Source organism: Entelurus aequoreus, linkage group LG07 (assembly GCF_033978785.1).
Source record: "Entelurus aequoreus isolate RoL-2023_Sb linkage group LG07, RoL_Eaeq_v1.1, whole genome shotgun sequence".
Taxonomy (NCBI): domain Eukaryota; kingdom Metazoa; phylum Chordata; class Actinopteri; order Syngnathiformes; family Syngnathidae; genus Entelurus; species Entelurus aequoreus.
The window spans coordinates 20,917,929-20,934,014 of record NC_084737.1 but is presented as its reverse complement, the minus strand read 5'-3'; the positions used below and the strand labels follow the sequence as shown (position 1 = coordinate 20,934,014).

The 16,086-nt window shown below is 41.4% G+C and overlaps 2 protein-coding genes across 2 annotated transcripts in view; one reads left to right on the top strand and one right to left on the bottom strand.

Moving 5' to 3' along the window:
* Nucleotides 1–7,404: 7,404 nt before the first annotated feature.
* Nucleotides 7,405–9,462, bottom strand: LOC133652990 (protein snail homolog Sna-like). The gene is made up of 3 exons (XM_062051968.1): nucleotides 9,144–9,462; nucleotides 8,509–9,045; nucleotides 7,405–8,434 (listed from the first exon to the last, which is right to left on the bottom strand). The coding sequence occupies exons 1-3, from the start codon at nucleotides 9,226–9,228 to the stop codon at nucleotides 8,253–8,255; spliced, it is 804 nt and encodes a 267-aa protein (XP_061907952.1). The 5' UTR covers nucleotides 9,229–9,462; the 3' UTR covers nucleotides 7,405–8,252.
* An 830-nt stretch (nucleotides 9,463–10,292) lies between these two features.
* LOC133653499 (tumor protein p53-inducible nuclear protein 2-like) overlaps nucleotides 10,293–16,086 on the top strand; it is a 48,159-nt gene continuing 42,365 nt past the window's right edge. The window contains exons 1-2 of the mRNA XM_062052830.1: nucleotides 10,293–10,377; nucleotides 12,900–12,975. The gene's annotated coding sequence lies outside the window, so the exon portion shown is untranslated. The remainder of the gene's footprint in view (nucleotides 10,378–12,899; nucleotides 12,976–16,086) is intronic.

The window sequence follows — 16,086 nt, the reverse complement described above, 5'->3', positions numbered from 1 at the left end:
TCATAGACATCAGAGCAGGCAGGAGGGCATGAGGAGAGAAGGACTAACACCATGGCTCCAGGCAGCAGCCTTAACATTCTAACATCCTGAAGCAGAGGATAAGGCTGGCCGACAGCAGATACTAAATGTCTAAGGCCCCGTTTACACTAAGCCGGATAAGGTTATCCAGGGTAAATCACACCTAACCTGATCCGTGTCCACACACAACAATGCCACCGTTTAAGACCCCCACCCCCTCCGTCCGCCGGCGCAACGCGACCTAATACGCATGCGCGGAAAAAAAAGGAAAAAGAGCGTCCATCTGCTCCAAGCTCTCCAGTAGATAACTTTACTTCAATGTGAAGTTTTTTAAAAGAGCTATATTGTAAATCGTTTGCTGTGCATTTTACATTTGTTTGCTGTGTTTTGTGTGCAAGTTTTTAAATTAAAATGTATCTCCTTTGAACAATATCCAGTGTTGTGGTATTTCAATTAACTAGAATCCAGTGTGCTGTGGGGCCCTACTGTAGTGAATCACACCTGAGACATCATAAATTAATCAAATCTTTAATCGACATGAGAAAGTAGACAATGCGATAAATAGTTTGGGGCACGAGGGGATGATTCCATCTTTCAGCTGCGCGCTAATGGCGGAGTTAGCGAAGATCATGCACACTGCCTGGCCATTTCACAGTCACATCCAAAAAGCAATATTTGTAGTCACACACTGCCTATCACGATCACATCCATGGGAGGAAGGAACCAAGTTTTCCGGTAAGTAGAATCACAGCTGACTGTTCGAAAGTTTGAAAGTTCTTTTGCCGTCGAGATGTGTAGTATCCGAAATAGCTGCAATCGCCCGTTGCCTTCTCTTAAGGTATTGATTTGTGATTTCCAAAAGCGCCTGTACATGTACAAGAAGGAGAAACACGGGCATGTCTGCATGATCCGCCTCCATCCTTGTTATGAGGCTGGCTTTGGCACATTCTTTCTGATGTGTGGGGGCGCGGACTTTCTAGCGTCACTTCCTGTGTGGGCGCGGTCTTTCTGGCGTCACTTACTTTCCGAACTCAGTTTGTAAACGATCGATGAGTCCATACAAAGCTAAGTGCCGGAGATTCAAGAAATACAGGGTTGACTTACCCGTGTAAAAATGTGTCTGAGGAGGGGGACCTTAAAGGCCTACTGAAACCCACTACTACCGACCACGCAGTCTGATAGTTTATATATCAATGATGAAATCTTAACATTATAACACATGCCAATACGGCCGGGTTAACTTATAAAGTGACATTTTAAATTTGCCGCTAAACTTCCGGTTCGAAACGCCTCTGCGGATGACGTATGCGCGTGACGTAGCCCGGCGAACACGGGTATGCCTTCCACATTGAAGCCGATATGAAAAAGCTCTGTTTTCATTTCATAATTCCACAGTATTCTGGACATCTGTGTTCGTGAATCTGTTTCAATCATGTTCATTGCATTATGGAGAAGGAAGCCAAGCAAGCAAAGAAGAAAGTTGTCGGTGCGAAATGGACGTATTTTTCGAACGTAGTCAGCCACAACAGTACACAGCCGGCGCTTCTTTGTTTACATTCCCGAAAGATGCAGTCAAGATGGAAGAACTCGGATAACAGAGACTCTAACCAGGAGGACTTTTGATTTGGATACACAGACGCCTGTAGAGAACTGGGACAACACAGACTCTTACCAGGATTACTTTGATTTGGATGACAAAGACGCAGACGTGCTACTGTGAGTATGCAGCTTTGGCTTTTTTTTGCGTATGTACGTAACTTTTTTTAAATATATAAGCTTTATGAACCTTGGGTTAGGTGAACGGTCTTTTGGGCTGAGTGATTGTGTGTGTTGATCATGTGTTTGAATTGTATTGGCGTGTTCTATGGAGCTAGGAGCTAGCAGAGGAGCTAGGAGCTAGCATAACAAACACGCAGGTGTTATTATGCAGGATTAATTTGTGGCATATTAAATATAAGCCTGGTTGTGTTGTGGCTAATAGAGTATATATATGTCTTGTGTTTATTTACTGTTGTAGTCATTCCCAGCTGAATATCAGGTACCGTGAGTATGCAGCCTTGGCTGCTAAACATTCGATAACTTGACCGTATGTGCGCGTCACGTACGTAACTTTTTAAAAATATATAAGCTTTATGAACCTTGGGTTAGGTAAACTGTCTTTTGGGCTGAGTGATTGTGTGTGTTGATCAGGTGTTTGAATTGTATTGGCGTGTTCTATGGAGCTAGGAGCTAGCAGAGGAGCTAGGAGCTAGCATAACAAACACGCAGGTGTTTTTATGCAGGATTAATTTGTGGCATATTAAATATAAGCCTGGTTGTGTTGTGGCTAATAGAGTATATATATGTCTTGTGTTTATTTACTGTTGTAGTCATTCCCAGCTGAATATCAGGTCACCCTCGGGTCTCACAGCATCTTCCCTATCTGAATAGCTTCAACTCCCCACTAGTCCTTCACTTGCACTTTACTCATCCACAAATCTTTCATCCTCGCTCAAATTAATGGGGAAATTGTCGCTTTCTCGGTCCGAATCTCTCTCACTTCATGCGGCCATCATTGTAAACAATAGGGAACTTTGCATATATGTTCAACTGACTACGTCACGCTACTTCCGGTAGGTGCAAGCCTTTTTTTTATCAGATACCAAAAGTTGCAATCTTTATCGTCGTTGTTCTATACTAAATCCTTTCAGCAAAAATATGGCAATATCGCGAAATGATCAAGTATGACACATAGAATAGATCTGCTATCCCCGTTTAAATAAAAAAAATTCATTTCAGTAGGCCTTTAAACGCTGGTTTAGTGTGGCTGAAATGGGGCTTAGGCTAAATAATTATTTGTTTAAGGGGTTAAACGCCTTAGTGTAGACATGGCCTCAATAAATACGTCCACCAGACTGTGATGTCACTCTGTTGCCCCTATTAATAAAATACTCCACAACACAGCGTTCAGAGGCTTGCAAAACTGCATGCAAGCTGATGCCCAAATGCATGCACCTTATGATTTGATGCTTTGGCATTGTTTAACACCAGTATCCAACATTGTAACATTTATAAGTCAGAAAAGAGGAAAATCATCATAGGTCCTCTTTAGAGCACATTGGAAAATTAGCACTCTCGACGCATCAGCATAAACGTTGCAAACAGCCCATTAACTGTTCCTGAGCTTTGACAGTGGACATTCAAAACTGTTTTGTTTCTCAAATGAGTTACTTTTACAAAAGAAACAGACAAAAAAATGTTTGGACTTGAATCTGAATGGTACTCCTGAAACAAATTCACTTTGGCACAATACTCAAATGTTTTAGGATAATTTTATGTAAATTATTTGACTGACAAGTGATCCCTTCTCACCCACCCATTCAGCCAGTATAGGCTCCAATGTAGGAACCTATAAGGCTGCACATGATAAGAATATGGATGAGGCCATTACACTTTTACAGCTATGATGGTCACACTTTCAGCACAGTGGCTCTACGTGTGATTCTTCAATTGAAGATCTAAATTATGTATAAATAAAAAGGCGAGTGTGGATGGTTTATATGAACGCTGGGATTGATAGACGGACAACATTTACAGTCACATTCACACACTAGGGCCAATTTAGTGTTGCCAATCAACCTATCCCCAGGTGCATGTTTTTGGAGGTAGGAGAAAGTCGGAGTTTAAATCAATCCTTGCAAAATATGCGCAGCCCGCAACTTCCTCGCACATTTTGGCCAATTAGCGTCATTTTCCCCAATCTAATTATGGCGACTTGTCCAGGGTGTACCCCGCCTTCCGCCCGAATGCAGCTGAGATAGGCTCCAGCACCCCCCGCGACCCCAAAAGGGACAAGCGGTAGGAAATGGATGGATGGATGGGATTGACAGGTTACCAATCCAAAGTGTATAAGTGATCGAAAATGAATAACTTATGGTGATATTGCATTTTTCCCTTGGAAATAACACAAATGAATTGCAATCCCCATTTTTTTAGTATGATATGATTTCATATTTGAGGAAAAGCACCTTATTGCTTTGACTTAAGAGCAGCAAAAGGAGTCGCAGCCTCCCTGTGACACAGCAGTATTGTGTGTCTGTCACTAATGGCTTAGGAATGTCACATTAGTCAGGGGTTGCATGTATTACACTGCCAACACGAAAGCACTTTGAGGCAACCAATATGATATTACAAACGTGCATACACGCACGCACACATATTGCACATCCACACAGGGAAGAGGTGGCAAGTCCAGTGATCTCATTGCCCCTAAGCCACAAAGTGATAGACTGCCGCCTACACAGCGCAATGCATCAAGATGTGAGAGTTGTATTTCAAAACAGCCGAAAAAAATAGCTAGGTATTCTTTTGTAAAAGAGAAGGCTTTGATAAAGTAAGATGAAAGAAAAATAGCCACAAGCCCACTTTATTCACGGGCTCCTCGCATGCAGCTGCGAGTGTGTGCATGCGCCTGTCTGCATGTGTGTCGTCTCTCTGGGGCTGTTTACGTTGGGCAAGCCAAGTCACGCAATCTGAGATGCGACTCTGTAAGTGCCAATCTCCCCCTCCCCTCTCTCACACACATACACACACACCAAAATGTGTATCCACCTCTCAACACAGGGAGCTATTGCAGGAAACACGCTGTTACCTCACCAAGACACGCTGGCGTCAGTGTGTGTGGGTCAGGAGGGCAGCAGGGGGGGGGGGGGTATTGTAGACACATTGCTGCCATATGTGTGCCCTGCATGTTCACTCTCAGCAGTAAGCACACACTTCCTACGAAGGTTCCTCTGAGGTAACACAGGAGTTTGTGTGGCAGATGTCTGCACAGACTGACTGGACCTGTGCCAGCCTTGCTCCCATAAAGAGGCAACCTCTCCAACAAGGCCATCTTTTAGCAACTGGATCAGTAACATTCCTACACTGTATGCAAAAAAGTACTTTTCATGCATGTTTTCTCACAAATTCAACTTCTCCTTTACTCCTGTCTTGAGTTTGAGTTGTCAATGTGCGCATCTAAAGTGCAGGCTGACAGCACGGCAGGTGTGTGCAGGTGTTCCCCCAATCACTCAGCATCACACAAACCCCTCTAACGCACACAACTCCATCTTCTCATTCACAGCATGTCACATCTGTCCTGATGAACTCATTTGGTCTTGTAGGTGAATACAATGCCTGTTGAAAGGTTTAATATTGGAGCATGTTGAAACAACCACAAGGGGCGGCAGGGTGGACTAGTGTTTAGCATGTTGGCCGCACTGGGTTCAAACCTGCATGCAATATGTGGAGTTTGTGTGTTCTCTTGTGCTTGCATTGGTTTTGTACACAGACTCCAGCTTCTTCCAACATCCCAAATATGTGCATGCTAGGCTAATTGGAGACTCTACATCACAGGTGTCAAACTCGATGCCAAGGGGCCAGATCTGGCCAGCCACATCCTTTGTTCATCTTGCACGTCCTGCCAGTAGGCTAGCTAAAACGACGTTTTAATGTGTCCTACCACAACTACGCAGATGACATTCAGATCTACGTGTCACTGACGGCAGGTGAACATCAGCCTGTTGATTCACTTTGTTGCTGCATCGAACAGATCAGTGTGTGGGTGCAAAACTTTTTTTTTCAGTTAAACTCAGACACAACTAAAATCATTGTCTGTGGCCCACAAAAGCAAAAATAAACTATTATTAGTCACATGGAGACCCTCTCCCGGAAACCTAATAGTCAGGTAAAAAAATCTAGGTGTAATAATGGACTCAGACTTTAACTTTAACAGCTACATTAAGTCAATAGTATCAAAAGCTTTTTAACACTTGAAAATAATTGCCAAAATCAGAGGAATAATGTCTAAAGCAGACTTAGAAAGACTAATAACTTTTATCTCCAGCAGGTTAGACTACTGTGATGGCTTTCTCACTGGATGACTAAATGACCTGTAAAGCAACTGCTGTACATCCAAAATGCTACTGCTGGAGTACTGACTAGAACCAGGAAATATGACCATATTAGTCCAGTGATTAGGTCAATGCACTGGCTTCCTGTTGCTCAGAGAATAGACTTTAAAACATCTCGGCTTGTGTACAAGTCTTTTCATGGTCTTGTGCCAAAGTACATCTCTGACATGTTAGAACCATATGAACCATCTCGGACTCTGAGAACCTCAGGGAGTGATCTCCTGCTGGTGCCTAGAGTCAGGACCAAACATGGTGAGGCTGCATTTCAGTTATATGCTCCTAAAATCTGGAAAAGTCTCCCAGAAGATGGTAGACAGGCCTCAAGGTTAGCAATGTTTAGGTTGAAAACACTTTCATAAAATTGTGGATATGACAACTGAAAGTATTTAATGTATGCCTTTTAAATCTAATCTGAGTTATGATTATTTTAATTGCGATCTCATTTTATAATCTTAATTTGAATTATGATTAGTTGTACGATTATGTTTGATCTCTTGGGCAGCACGGTGACCCATGGCTTAGTGTGTGTGCCTCACAATAAAAAGGTCCTGGGTTTGATCCCCGGGGTCTTTCTGTGTGGAGTTTGCATGTTCTCCTCATGATTCCCTCCGGGTACTCCGGCTTCCTCCCACCTCCAAAGACATGCTCCTGGGGATAGGTTGATTGGCAACATTAAATTGGCCCTATAGTGTGAATGTGAGTGTGAATGTTGCCTGTCTATCTGTGTAGGCCCTGCTATGAGGTGGCGGCTTGTCCTGGATGTACCCCGCCTTCCGCCCAAGTGCAGCTGGGATAGGTTCCAGCCACCCCTGTGACCTCGAGAGGGACAAGCGGTAGAAAATGGAAGGATAGATGATTGCTTTCCTGTTATTTTCTGTAAAGCACTTTGAATTGCCTTGTGTACGAATTGTGCTCTATAAATACATTTGCTTTGCTTATATGGCCTGGTAATAGTATGCATCAATAAAGTACTTTGTCTTTTCTTACTAAATGGATTAGTTATTTCTGTTTTCACAGAAAAAACTGCATGTACTGCATGTCTATTAAACTATAACAGTATGTAATAATGCACAAATATATTATCATACATTCCAAACACTTTTTTGTTAAAAAAAAAAAAAAGGTTTAATATCCTCTTCGACAGTTAGGATTTTAAAGCAAGTTATCCATCAATTTGTACACTGTAAAAATTATAATATATTTTATTGTAAAAAACTGGCAACTAAGTCACCAGAATTTTAACATAAAAAAACTGTAGTACTGTTTTTCCATATACATAAATACACAATAGATTTCACGGTAAAAAAAAAAAAAACTTAAGTCTTGACAGTTACACATCAAATTGTACACTCTAAAAATTACAAATTAATTTACAGTAAAACACTGGCAGTTCAGTCGCCAGAATTTTACTATTAAAAAAACTGTTACCGTTTATCTAATTACAGTAATAGGCTGTAAAATATGTTTACAGTATGTACTCAAATGCAGGCAATTGTATAATAGCATCATGGGGTGAATTAATCCTTATAAATGTCTATATTATTCAGTGTAACAAACGGCCCTTTGAGGGCAGCCAATACTACGACATGGCCCTAAGTAAAACCAGGTTTGACACCCCAGCTCTTAATTGTCAAAATGGTGAGTGTGCATGCCTATTTTTCTTATACATTTCAGGTCAATTGGGATAGAATGCAGCTTTCCCATGACTCTAATGACGACAAGTGGTGTAAAAAAAAAAGTGTGGATGAAAACAACCGTAGGAAGGATATTTTTTCTACAACAAAGCTTTTATTTACGTGTGGCAGGGAAAAAAATGCACAAACAAGGCATGTGATGATCAAAATAGTTCATAAACAACTTTAAAAAAGACACACACACCATTAAGACACTAGAGAAATAGTGGTGAAAGCAAACTGGGTCATTTGGTCAAGCTTAAGTGGTCTGTTCATATGCGGGGACACCCCGTGGGGCTCCTGAATGGGTGAGTGGAGGGTCACCTGTTACCCACCTTCTCAGGCAGCTGTCTCAACACGCACACATCATGCATGTATAATAAGGAATGGCATCCCCACATACACACAAAAAACACACCCAAGCAGCTGCAACATGGCCAGAGTCCCGGACCGGCCGGCACCAATTGGGGTTTCCTGGGATTTAACTGCATGTCCAGCTGCTGTTGTGTCATACATAAGTCTATAGGCTGCTGCAGACACCAATTTTAAATGGAAAACAGACCGTCCAGCAATTTAAAAAAAAGGCACTCGAGGCAAAGTCCCCAAGGTGGGTGTGGCACCAATGGAGCTACGAGGCAGGGCTGCATCCGGAAGCGTTGTGTTTGTGCAGCAGAGACATGCGACTGAAGGTCCGCGAGCAGGAGCCACATTGGTACTTCTTCACTTCGGAGTGTGTCTGCAGGTGTGCACGGAGGTTGGAGCGGTCTGCAAAGGCCCGGTTACAATGTTGACAAGCGAACGGACGTTCACCTGAAAGAAGAAGGGAAGTGTGAGCTTCATGCATGTTGAAATCACAAACTCAAGTAGAGAATAAAAAGACCAACCTGTGTGTGTGCGAATGTGTCCCCTTAGCAACCACGGTCTGGAGAAGGCCTTTCCGCAAGTGGGACACACACATGGCAACGTGTGGGAGCGGATGTGCATCTTCAGGGCGCCCAGGCTGGTGTACTCCTTGGGACAATGTTTGCAATGGAAGGCCGGCCGTGACGCCGACACATCAGTGGGCGGTGACGGAGAGCTGACCGGGAGCTGATGGTGGTGGGATGTCTGGTGGTGGGACAGTGCGGAGAGGCTGGCGTAGCTCTTACTGCAGTACCCGCAGTGGTAGTCGGGCTGGATGACATCCGGGCTGGGGGGGTCCGAAGAACGGCCCCCGTCTTCCTCTTCCTCACCGCTGCTGCTGAAGGGAGAACTGCTGAGGTCCAGAGGTCCAAGTGGTGACGGCGGGAGGGACGCTGAGGCGATTGGAGAGAGGGGTGCAGGCAGTGTGTCCATGCTGCTGAAAAGGTCTGAGGGGTAGCAGGTCAGGGCAGAGTTCTGGGTCGGAAGATCAGCCCGTGGGAAACTTTCTGGGACCAAAGCTGCCAAAACACAAGGAAGCAAATTAGGAGGGATTTTCAATGTAAAAGCATAATCTTCTGACACTTTTTGCACTGCAAAAGTTCACACATCAACATACCAGTTTGGCTCTCCAGGTGGCTATCCCTGTAGCATGGCGGCTTCTTGCTGGAAAAATACTTCTTGACAAGGAACGACCTAGGCATCTTGAGGTCTAAAAGGTAATTCCCACAGGTGCGAGTTGTTTCTTCTTGTTGAGACGGAAAGGCAACGCAGCATGCACAGATGAGGCTCAAAAGTGTGCTTGCACGGACACCTCCTCATATAGTCTGTAGGAAGGAGACGCAGCGGGGTGGGTGGGCACTACTTCCCCGCCCAGAGACACACCCAGCGTGTCGTAGGTGGCGCCACCGGCGACATTCGCCACAGGTGCCCGTGCAACGTCGGTGCGTGAGTCGCAAATCTTTTTAATGCATGTCACCCCTTTTTAAGTCTCCCTCGGGGATTCAATTGAGCAATTGCATCTAAAAAGTATTAGTTACGGTGGCCGAAAGGGGCAAACGAACAAAACACGCAAAAACACCGGTGAAGCACAGCTCAATAAATTAGCAGCTCTCTAATATTGGTTTAAAACAGTTTATTAAATAAATAAAAAGGACGTTTTTCACTCCATCAATTTTCTTCTGGGCATGCCGTTCATGTATTTGTATTTCTTTCAACCTGGCGCAACATCCTAATAGTACGCTAACTACGGAGGGCCAAATGGGATACAATTAATTATATATATTTTTTAAATGTTATTTGAAAGTGTCATCACTATATTAAACATTAAATCGTGAAACAATGATTATCACATTTTGAAATTAGTAATTCATTAAATAATTAAATGTAATTTCACATCATATATGTTATTGACACATTTGATAACACGTGTCTATTCAATTCCAATGATAATATGTTATAATGACACATTTAAGTAATTATTTAAATATGTACTCAGTTATTTAATTGCGTCCCGTTTGACATTCCGTAAATAATTTTGGGGTTTTAGCCGTACTTCCGCATTTCATGTGTTTTGGACGTTGCAACGCGTCGGCCACCGTAGTAAGTGACTTGACAAAATAAACCAGTATTTTTGCTAGATAAGAGGATGGCTAGACAACACATAGTATAATACATAGCAGTTAGCGCGCCCTCTGTCGGCGTCGACGTTGTTTCTAAACGCGTGTTTGATTAATAATGTGTGTGCTTGTTGCTTGGGGCTCTTTTAATGAGAAGATTTTAGCGAAGAAGGTGTGGAAGACAATACAACAACCAGCAGTCAAACTTCTAACATCCTGGCGCATTTCCCAGTGGTGAGGAAGATGATGCGTTGTTTTTCCCAATATGAAGGCGTTTAATACACTTCCCACAGGGCACATTCATGCGTATTTTGCCGTGCGTAATTGTGCGTAGAGGTATCGCCATTCAAATCAGGTGCCCCATCGTCAGTGGGCCTGTTTACCATTGCAAAGGGAAAGAGAGCCATGCAGCAGTGGCAGCTAGGCCGAGTGAGGAGGGGGTGCATGCACCTGTCTATGGGCGCCATTGTCACGGCATGCCCAAAAGTTCACACGTCGTTAGACGCTTGTTGACGCCGACGCCACATAGACTGGGGGTCAGAGGGCAGCACGGTAATAAAAACAAAAAGCAAATAAGAAAGGCACACGTGAAAGTAATCCCAGTTGTTAGGAACTTCAGACAAATGGTCTTTAAAGTAATGGAAACCAGCCAATAGTGTGTGTTTTCGTGAAAAAAACGTAAAATGTGTGATCAAAAATAGAAAAAAGGACACAATAGAACATCCACCTGACTAGCATGTGCAGGGAAAACAGCTGATGACACACTTTGAGGAGAGCAGTATGGCTGCAGGGCAGACAATTTGTGTTGCAATCATGTCAAAGTGACCTCCTGAACCTCGGAAGACATGAAGACTTTAAGTTTTCAACTCAGAACAGATGTTTGAAGCCTTAGCCCCGAGGATTAAACCTGACAGCGTTCTTGCACGATGTGCTAAAATGGTAGGTCATTTCACTCTGACTTATAAACCATGAATGGGATGTGTTTTCCCTAGAGATGTCCGATAAATGCTTTAAAATGTAATATCGGAAATTATCGGTATCTGTTTTTTGATTATCGGTATGTTTTTTTTAATTTAATTTTATTTTTTTATTAAGTCAACATAAAAAACACAAGATACACTTACAATTAGTGCGCCAACCCAAAAAACCTCCCTCCCCCATTTACACTCATTCACACTCAATCACACAAAAGGGTTGTTTCTTTCTGTTATTAATATTCTGGTTCCTACATTATATATCAATATATATCAATACAGTCTGCAAGGGATACATGACTGTGCGTGCTGCTGGTCCACTAATAGTACTAACCTTTAACAGTTAATTTTACTCATTTTCATTAGTTACTAGTTTCTAGTCTTTAAGGAGTTACTAGTTTCAAGTCTAGTTTCTAGTCAACTAGTCTTCAGTAATGCGGACGCTGTATCGATCCGTTGTGGTGAAGAAGGAGCTGAGCCGGAAGGCAAAGCTCTCAATTTACCGGTCGATCTACGTTCCCATCCTCACCTATGGTCATGAGCTTTGGGTTATGACCGAAAGGACAAGATCACGGGTACAAGCGGACGAAATGAGTTTCCTCTGCCGGGTGGCGGGGCTCTCCCTTAGAGATAGGGTGAGAAGCTCTGCCATCCGGGGGGAGCTCAAAGTAAAGCCGCTGCTCCTCCACATCGAGAGGAGCCAGATGAGGTGGTTCGGGCATCTGGTCAGGATGCCTCCCTAGGGAGGTGTTTAGGGCACGTCCGACCGGTAGGAGGCCACGGGGAAGACCCAGGACCCGTTGGGAAGACTATGTCCCCCGGCTGGCCTGGGAACGCCTCGGGATCCCCCGGGAGGAGCTGGACGAAGTGGCTGGGGAGAGGGAAGTCTGGGCTTCCCTGCTTAAGCTGCTGCCCCCGCGAAACGACCTCGGATAAGCGGAAGAAGATGGATGGATGGATGGACTAGTTTCTATGTAACTGTTTTTATATTGTTTTACTTTCTTTTTTTATTCAAGAAAATGTTTTTAATGTATTTATCTTATTTTATAAAAAAATTTAAATACCTGGTTGTCCAAATTAAGCATAATAATGTGTTAATTCCACGACTGTATATATCGGTATCGGTTAAAATTGGTATTGGTAATTAAGAGTTGGACAATATCGGATATCAGCAAAAAAGCCATTATCGGACATCACTAGTTTTCCCTCAAATGTTAATTGAAGTGTTTCATGTTTGCACTTTGCAAACACCTTGATGGTAAATACGGAAAACTGCCAAGCTTCAGATCCAACCCATTTTATTACCGCTTGTCCCTTTCGGGGTCACGGGTGGTGCTTATTCAAGTAAAATAAATGTGTGTTAAAGGAGTAGATGACTGTGCCATCAAACCCTTACATTTACATGCCATTACAAATATGCATTTAATGTCATTCCTCTAAGCCGAGGGACAAATGTTTGTGTCCCGCTTGCAAAGTCGCAGGTCAGTTCAAATAGATGATGTTTTACATGTAAAAACAAAGATGGTTGATGAATAATCAAGTGCATTGTTACCATTCAGAGATAGGTAACGGTCACTCCGCGTCATTTACATTTCACATCTTGTTTCTAAGCTTGTGAAAGGACTTTGTGCCGTGTACTCACACATAATGCCAAGTGATTGCTTCATTGAATGTGAAAGAAAACAAACAATACGGAAGTGGCTGCTTAAATTGAACTGTTTTTAATCTGCAGACTTTTCACTTTTGAGTCTGAAATCTTCCTGTTTGTGGTGTCTTCTCCAGCTTCAGTTCAGTTGGATGCCACCTGACATATGTCGACTAAGAATTGTATCTACTGCGCAATCATACAACAAGCAAGGTATTTATCATTCAGGAAATATTGAGTTACAGAGTTCCTCCGTTTTCAGGAGTTTATTAATGCTATGGTAGGGTTGTGCAATATAGACGATATAAATAATATACAATTGGCCAATGATAGAGCTTTTAATACTATCATGATATTGTGGTAATGCATGTTCATGACACATTCTATTCTAGGTGTGTCACACAAATTTGACAGTGACAAGCAAACCGACACTTCTTAAATATTGAGCTAGCGGCTAACTAATCCTTGCCTCCATGGCGGAAAAAACATGTTCCTTACAAAAACCATTATAATTGGAGGAATAGAGGACAAGGAATTGCTGAACATGCTGCACCACAAACCATAGGAAGATATAAGAAGCCATGCTAAACGCTGAGCTAGAGCTTTTGAATGCAAACACAGGTGGGCAAATTGATACAAATATCGACAGTAACAGTATTAAGAATAGTATCAATATGTGGTGGATATTATGATAATTATATCAATATTTTTTATTATCACAAAATACTTTATATCATAACCTGATATTAACAGTAAATTAACATGTAGATAAAACTATTATTAGTTTTGAATTGATAAAATAATACAACTGTATATAAAGTAATATGTTACTGTATACATCAGCAGCTAAATTAGATACTTGGTAACCTACTTTGAAATGGTTATTTTCCCATATACAGTATATTTGCCAAAGAATATAATGTGATATACATAGTTATCACAGGAGGCTGCAATATATATCGCAATATAGATTGCAGGTCATATTGCCCATCCCTAAATAGTACTTAGACAAAGTGAAATTTGTTAAAATTTTAAATAGAATAATACTTGGATGATATCCTTTCCAGTCAATAACTGTCAATGACACTTTGCCAATCACTTTCATGTTGTGTTTTGCTGCCTTCATTTTTGTTTTCAGTAAGTGTGTAAGTAATTTTTCAGTATGTGCTCTATTGCAGGGGTTTACACAACCCCACCCAGTGACTGTTTATGGCCGACAGCTCAATTGTTATTGGCTCACGGTTTATTCCAAAAAATCGAAATAATCTACTGCCACCAAATATTTAAAAAAATGTTCAGCAATAAAAAATATAATTCGAGGGACAAATTTAATTTGTAGCAGTCTTGTATTAACCTGACTCTTAAAAGTATATGTGCATGTCAGTTTGTGGGGTGACTTAGTGGAATCAGTTGGATGAGGAAATCAAACAAAGCAAGAACATCACTTAATTTAAAAAGAAATGTAAAAAAAAATGTTTTGATAGGTACAACAAAAATATCTAAATTAAATTTGATGAAATGATGAGTGGGTTTATTTTTGTGAGTATATGTAAAAGTAATAAATTAACTGAATATTGTTATACATCGGGTGATTATGTATTGTATTGTTGATCAAGAATCTGTTTATTATCTGAGTGATGAAGGAAGACATTACAGTCTTTGCTTTTGCTACTTCTTTTTGGACACACAAAATGTTTTTTTATTTTTTTATTTATTTTAGTGTTACTATTGTTTTGTTTTGTATTGTTTGGTTGTGTTTTTTTTACAAATGACAATATTGTATTAAAGATGAAAATATTGTTGTTTTGTTCTGTCCGAAATAAATAATTTGATTAATTTAAAATATTAGATAGTAGGACCAAACAAAAAATACATGAACAAATACTGAAATATTCAGTGTTATTAGAAGCTGTCATACAAATGCAAAAACATAAAGCTAAAATGTTGGCTTGTTATTTAACTTTTTGAAGTATATTTAACTTCTTTGGATTGATTTTTGTGTGTTTTATAAACTAAAAGATAAAGAGTATAAACAATTTGGACACATTCATCTGATTTTAATGCAGTTTGGGTTTCCCCTGCACTTTTGGGTGGAGATCAGGCCGCTGACATGGCTGTCAAAACATCCAATGTTGTTTTTCGCAGAATATTTAGGGTCCTAATCCATCAAAACTGTTAAGTTCTATCAGTTGTGTAGCATTTGTCTGAATGTTGTTACTTCTATCATTAAACAACATTGTTCGATTAGCAGCTATACATGTTAAAGGCCTACTGAAAGCCACTACTACCGACCACGCAGTCTGATAGTTTATATATCAATGATGAAATCTTAACATTATAACACATGCCAATACGGCCGGGTTAACTTATAAAGTGACATTTTAAATTTGCCGCTAAACTTCCGGTTCGAAACGCCTCTGAGGATGACGTATGCGTGTGACGTAGCCCGGCGAACACGGGTATGCCTTCCACATTGAAGCCGATACGAAAAAGCTCTGTTTTCATTTCATAATTCCACAGTATTCTGGACATCTGTGTTCGTGAATCTGTTTCAATCATGTTCATTGCATTATGGAGAAGGAAGCCAAGCAAGCAAAGAAGAAAGTTGTCGGTGCGAAATGGACGTATTTTTCGAACGTAGTCAGCCACAACAGTACACAGCCGGCGCTTCTTTGTTTACATTCCCGAAAGATGCAGTCAAGATAGAAGAACTCGGATAACAGAGACTCTAACCAGGAGGACTTTTGATTTGGATACACAGACGCCTGTAGAGAACTGGGACAACACAGACTCTTACCAGGATTACTTTGATTTGGATGACAAAGACGCAGACGTGCTACTGTGAGTATGCAGCTTTGGCTTTTTTTTGCGTATGTACGTAACTTTTTTAAAATATATAAGCTTTATGAACCTTGGGTTAGGTGAACGGTCGTTTGGGCTGAGTGATTGTGTGTGTTGATCATGTGTTTGAATTGTATTGGCGTGTTCTATGGAGCTAGGAGCTAGCAGAGGAGCTAGGAGCTAGCATAACACGTACCGTACCGTACGTGCGCGTCACGTACGTAACTTTTTAAAAATATATAAGCTTTATGAACCTTGGGTTAGGTGAACGGTCTTTTGGGCTGAGTGATTGTGTGTGTTGATCAGGTGTTTGAATTGTATTGGCGTGTTCTATGGAGCTAGGAGCTAGCAGAGGAGCTAGGAGCTAGCATAAAAAACACGCAGGTGTTATTATGCAGGATTAATTTGTGGCATATTAAATATAAGCCTGGTTGTGTTGTGGCTAATAGAGTATATATATGTCTTGTGTTTATTTACTGTTGT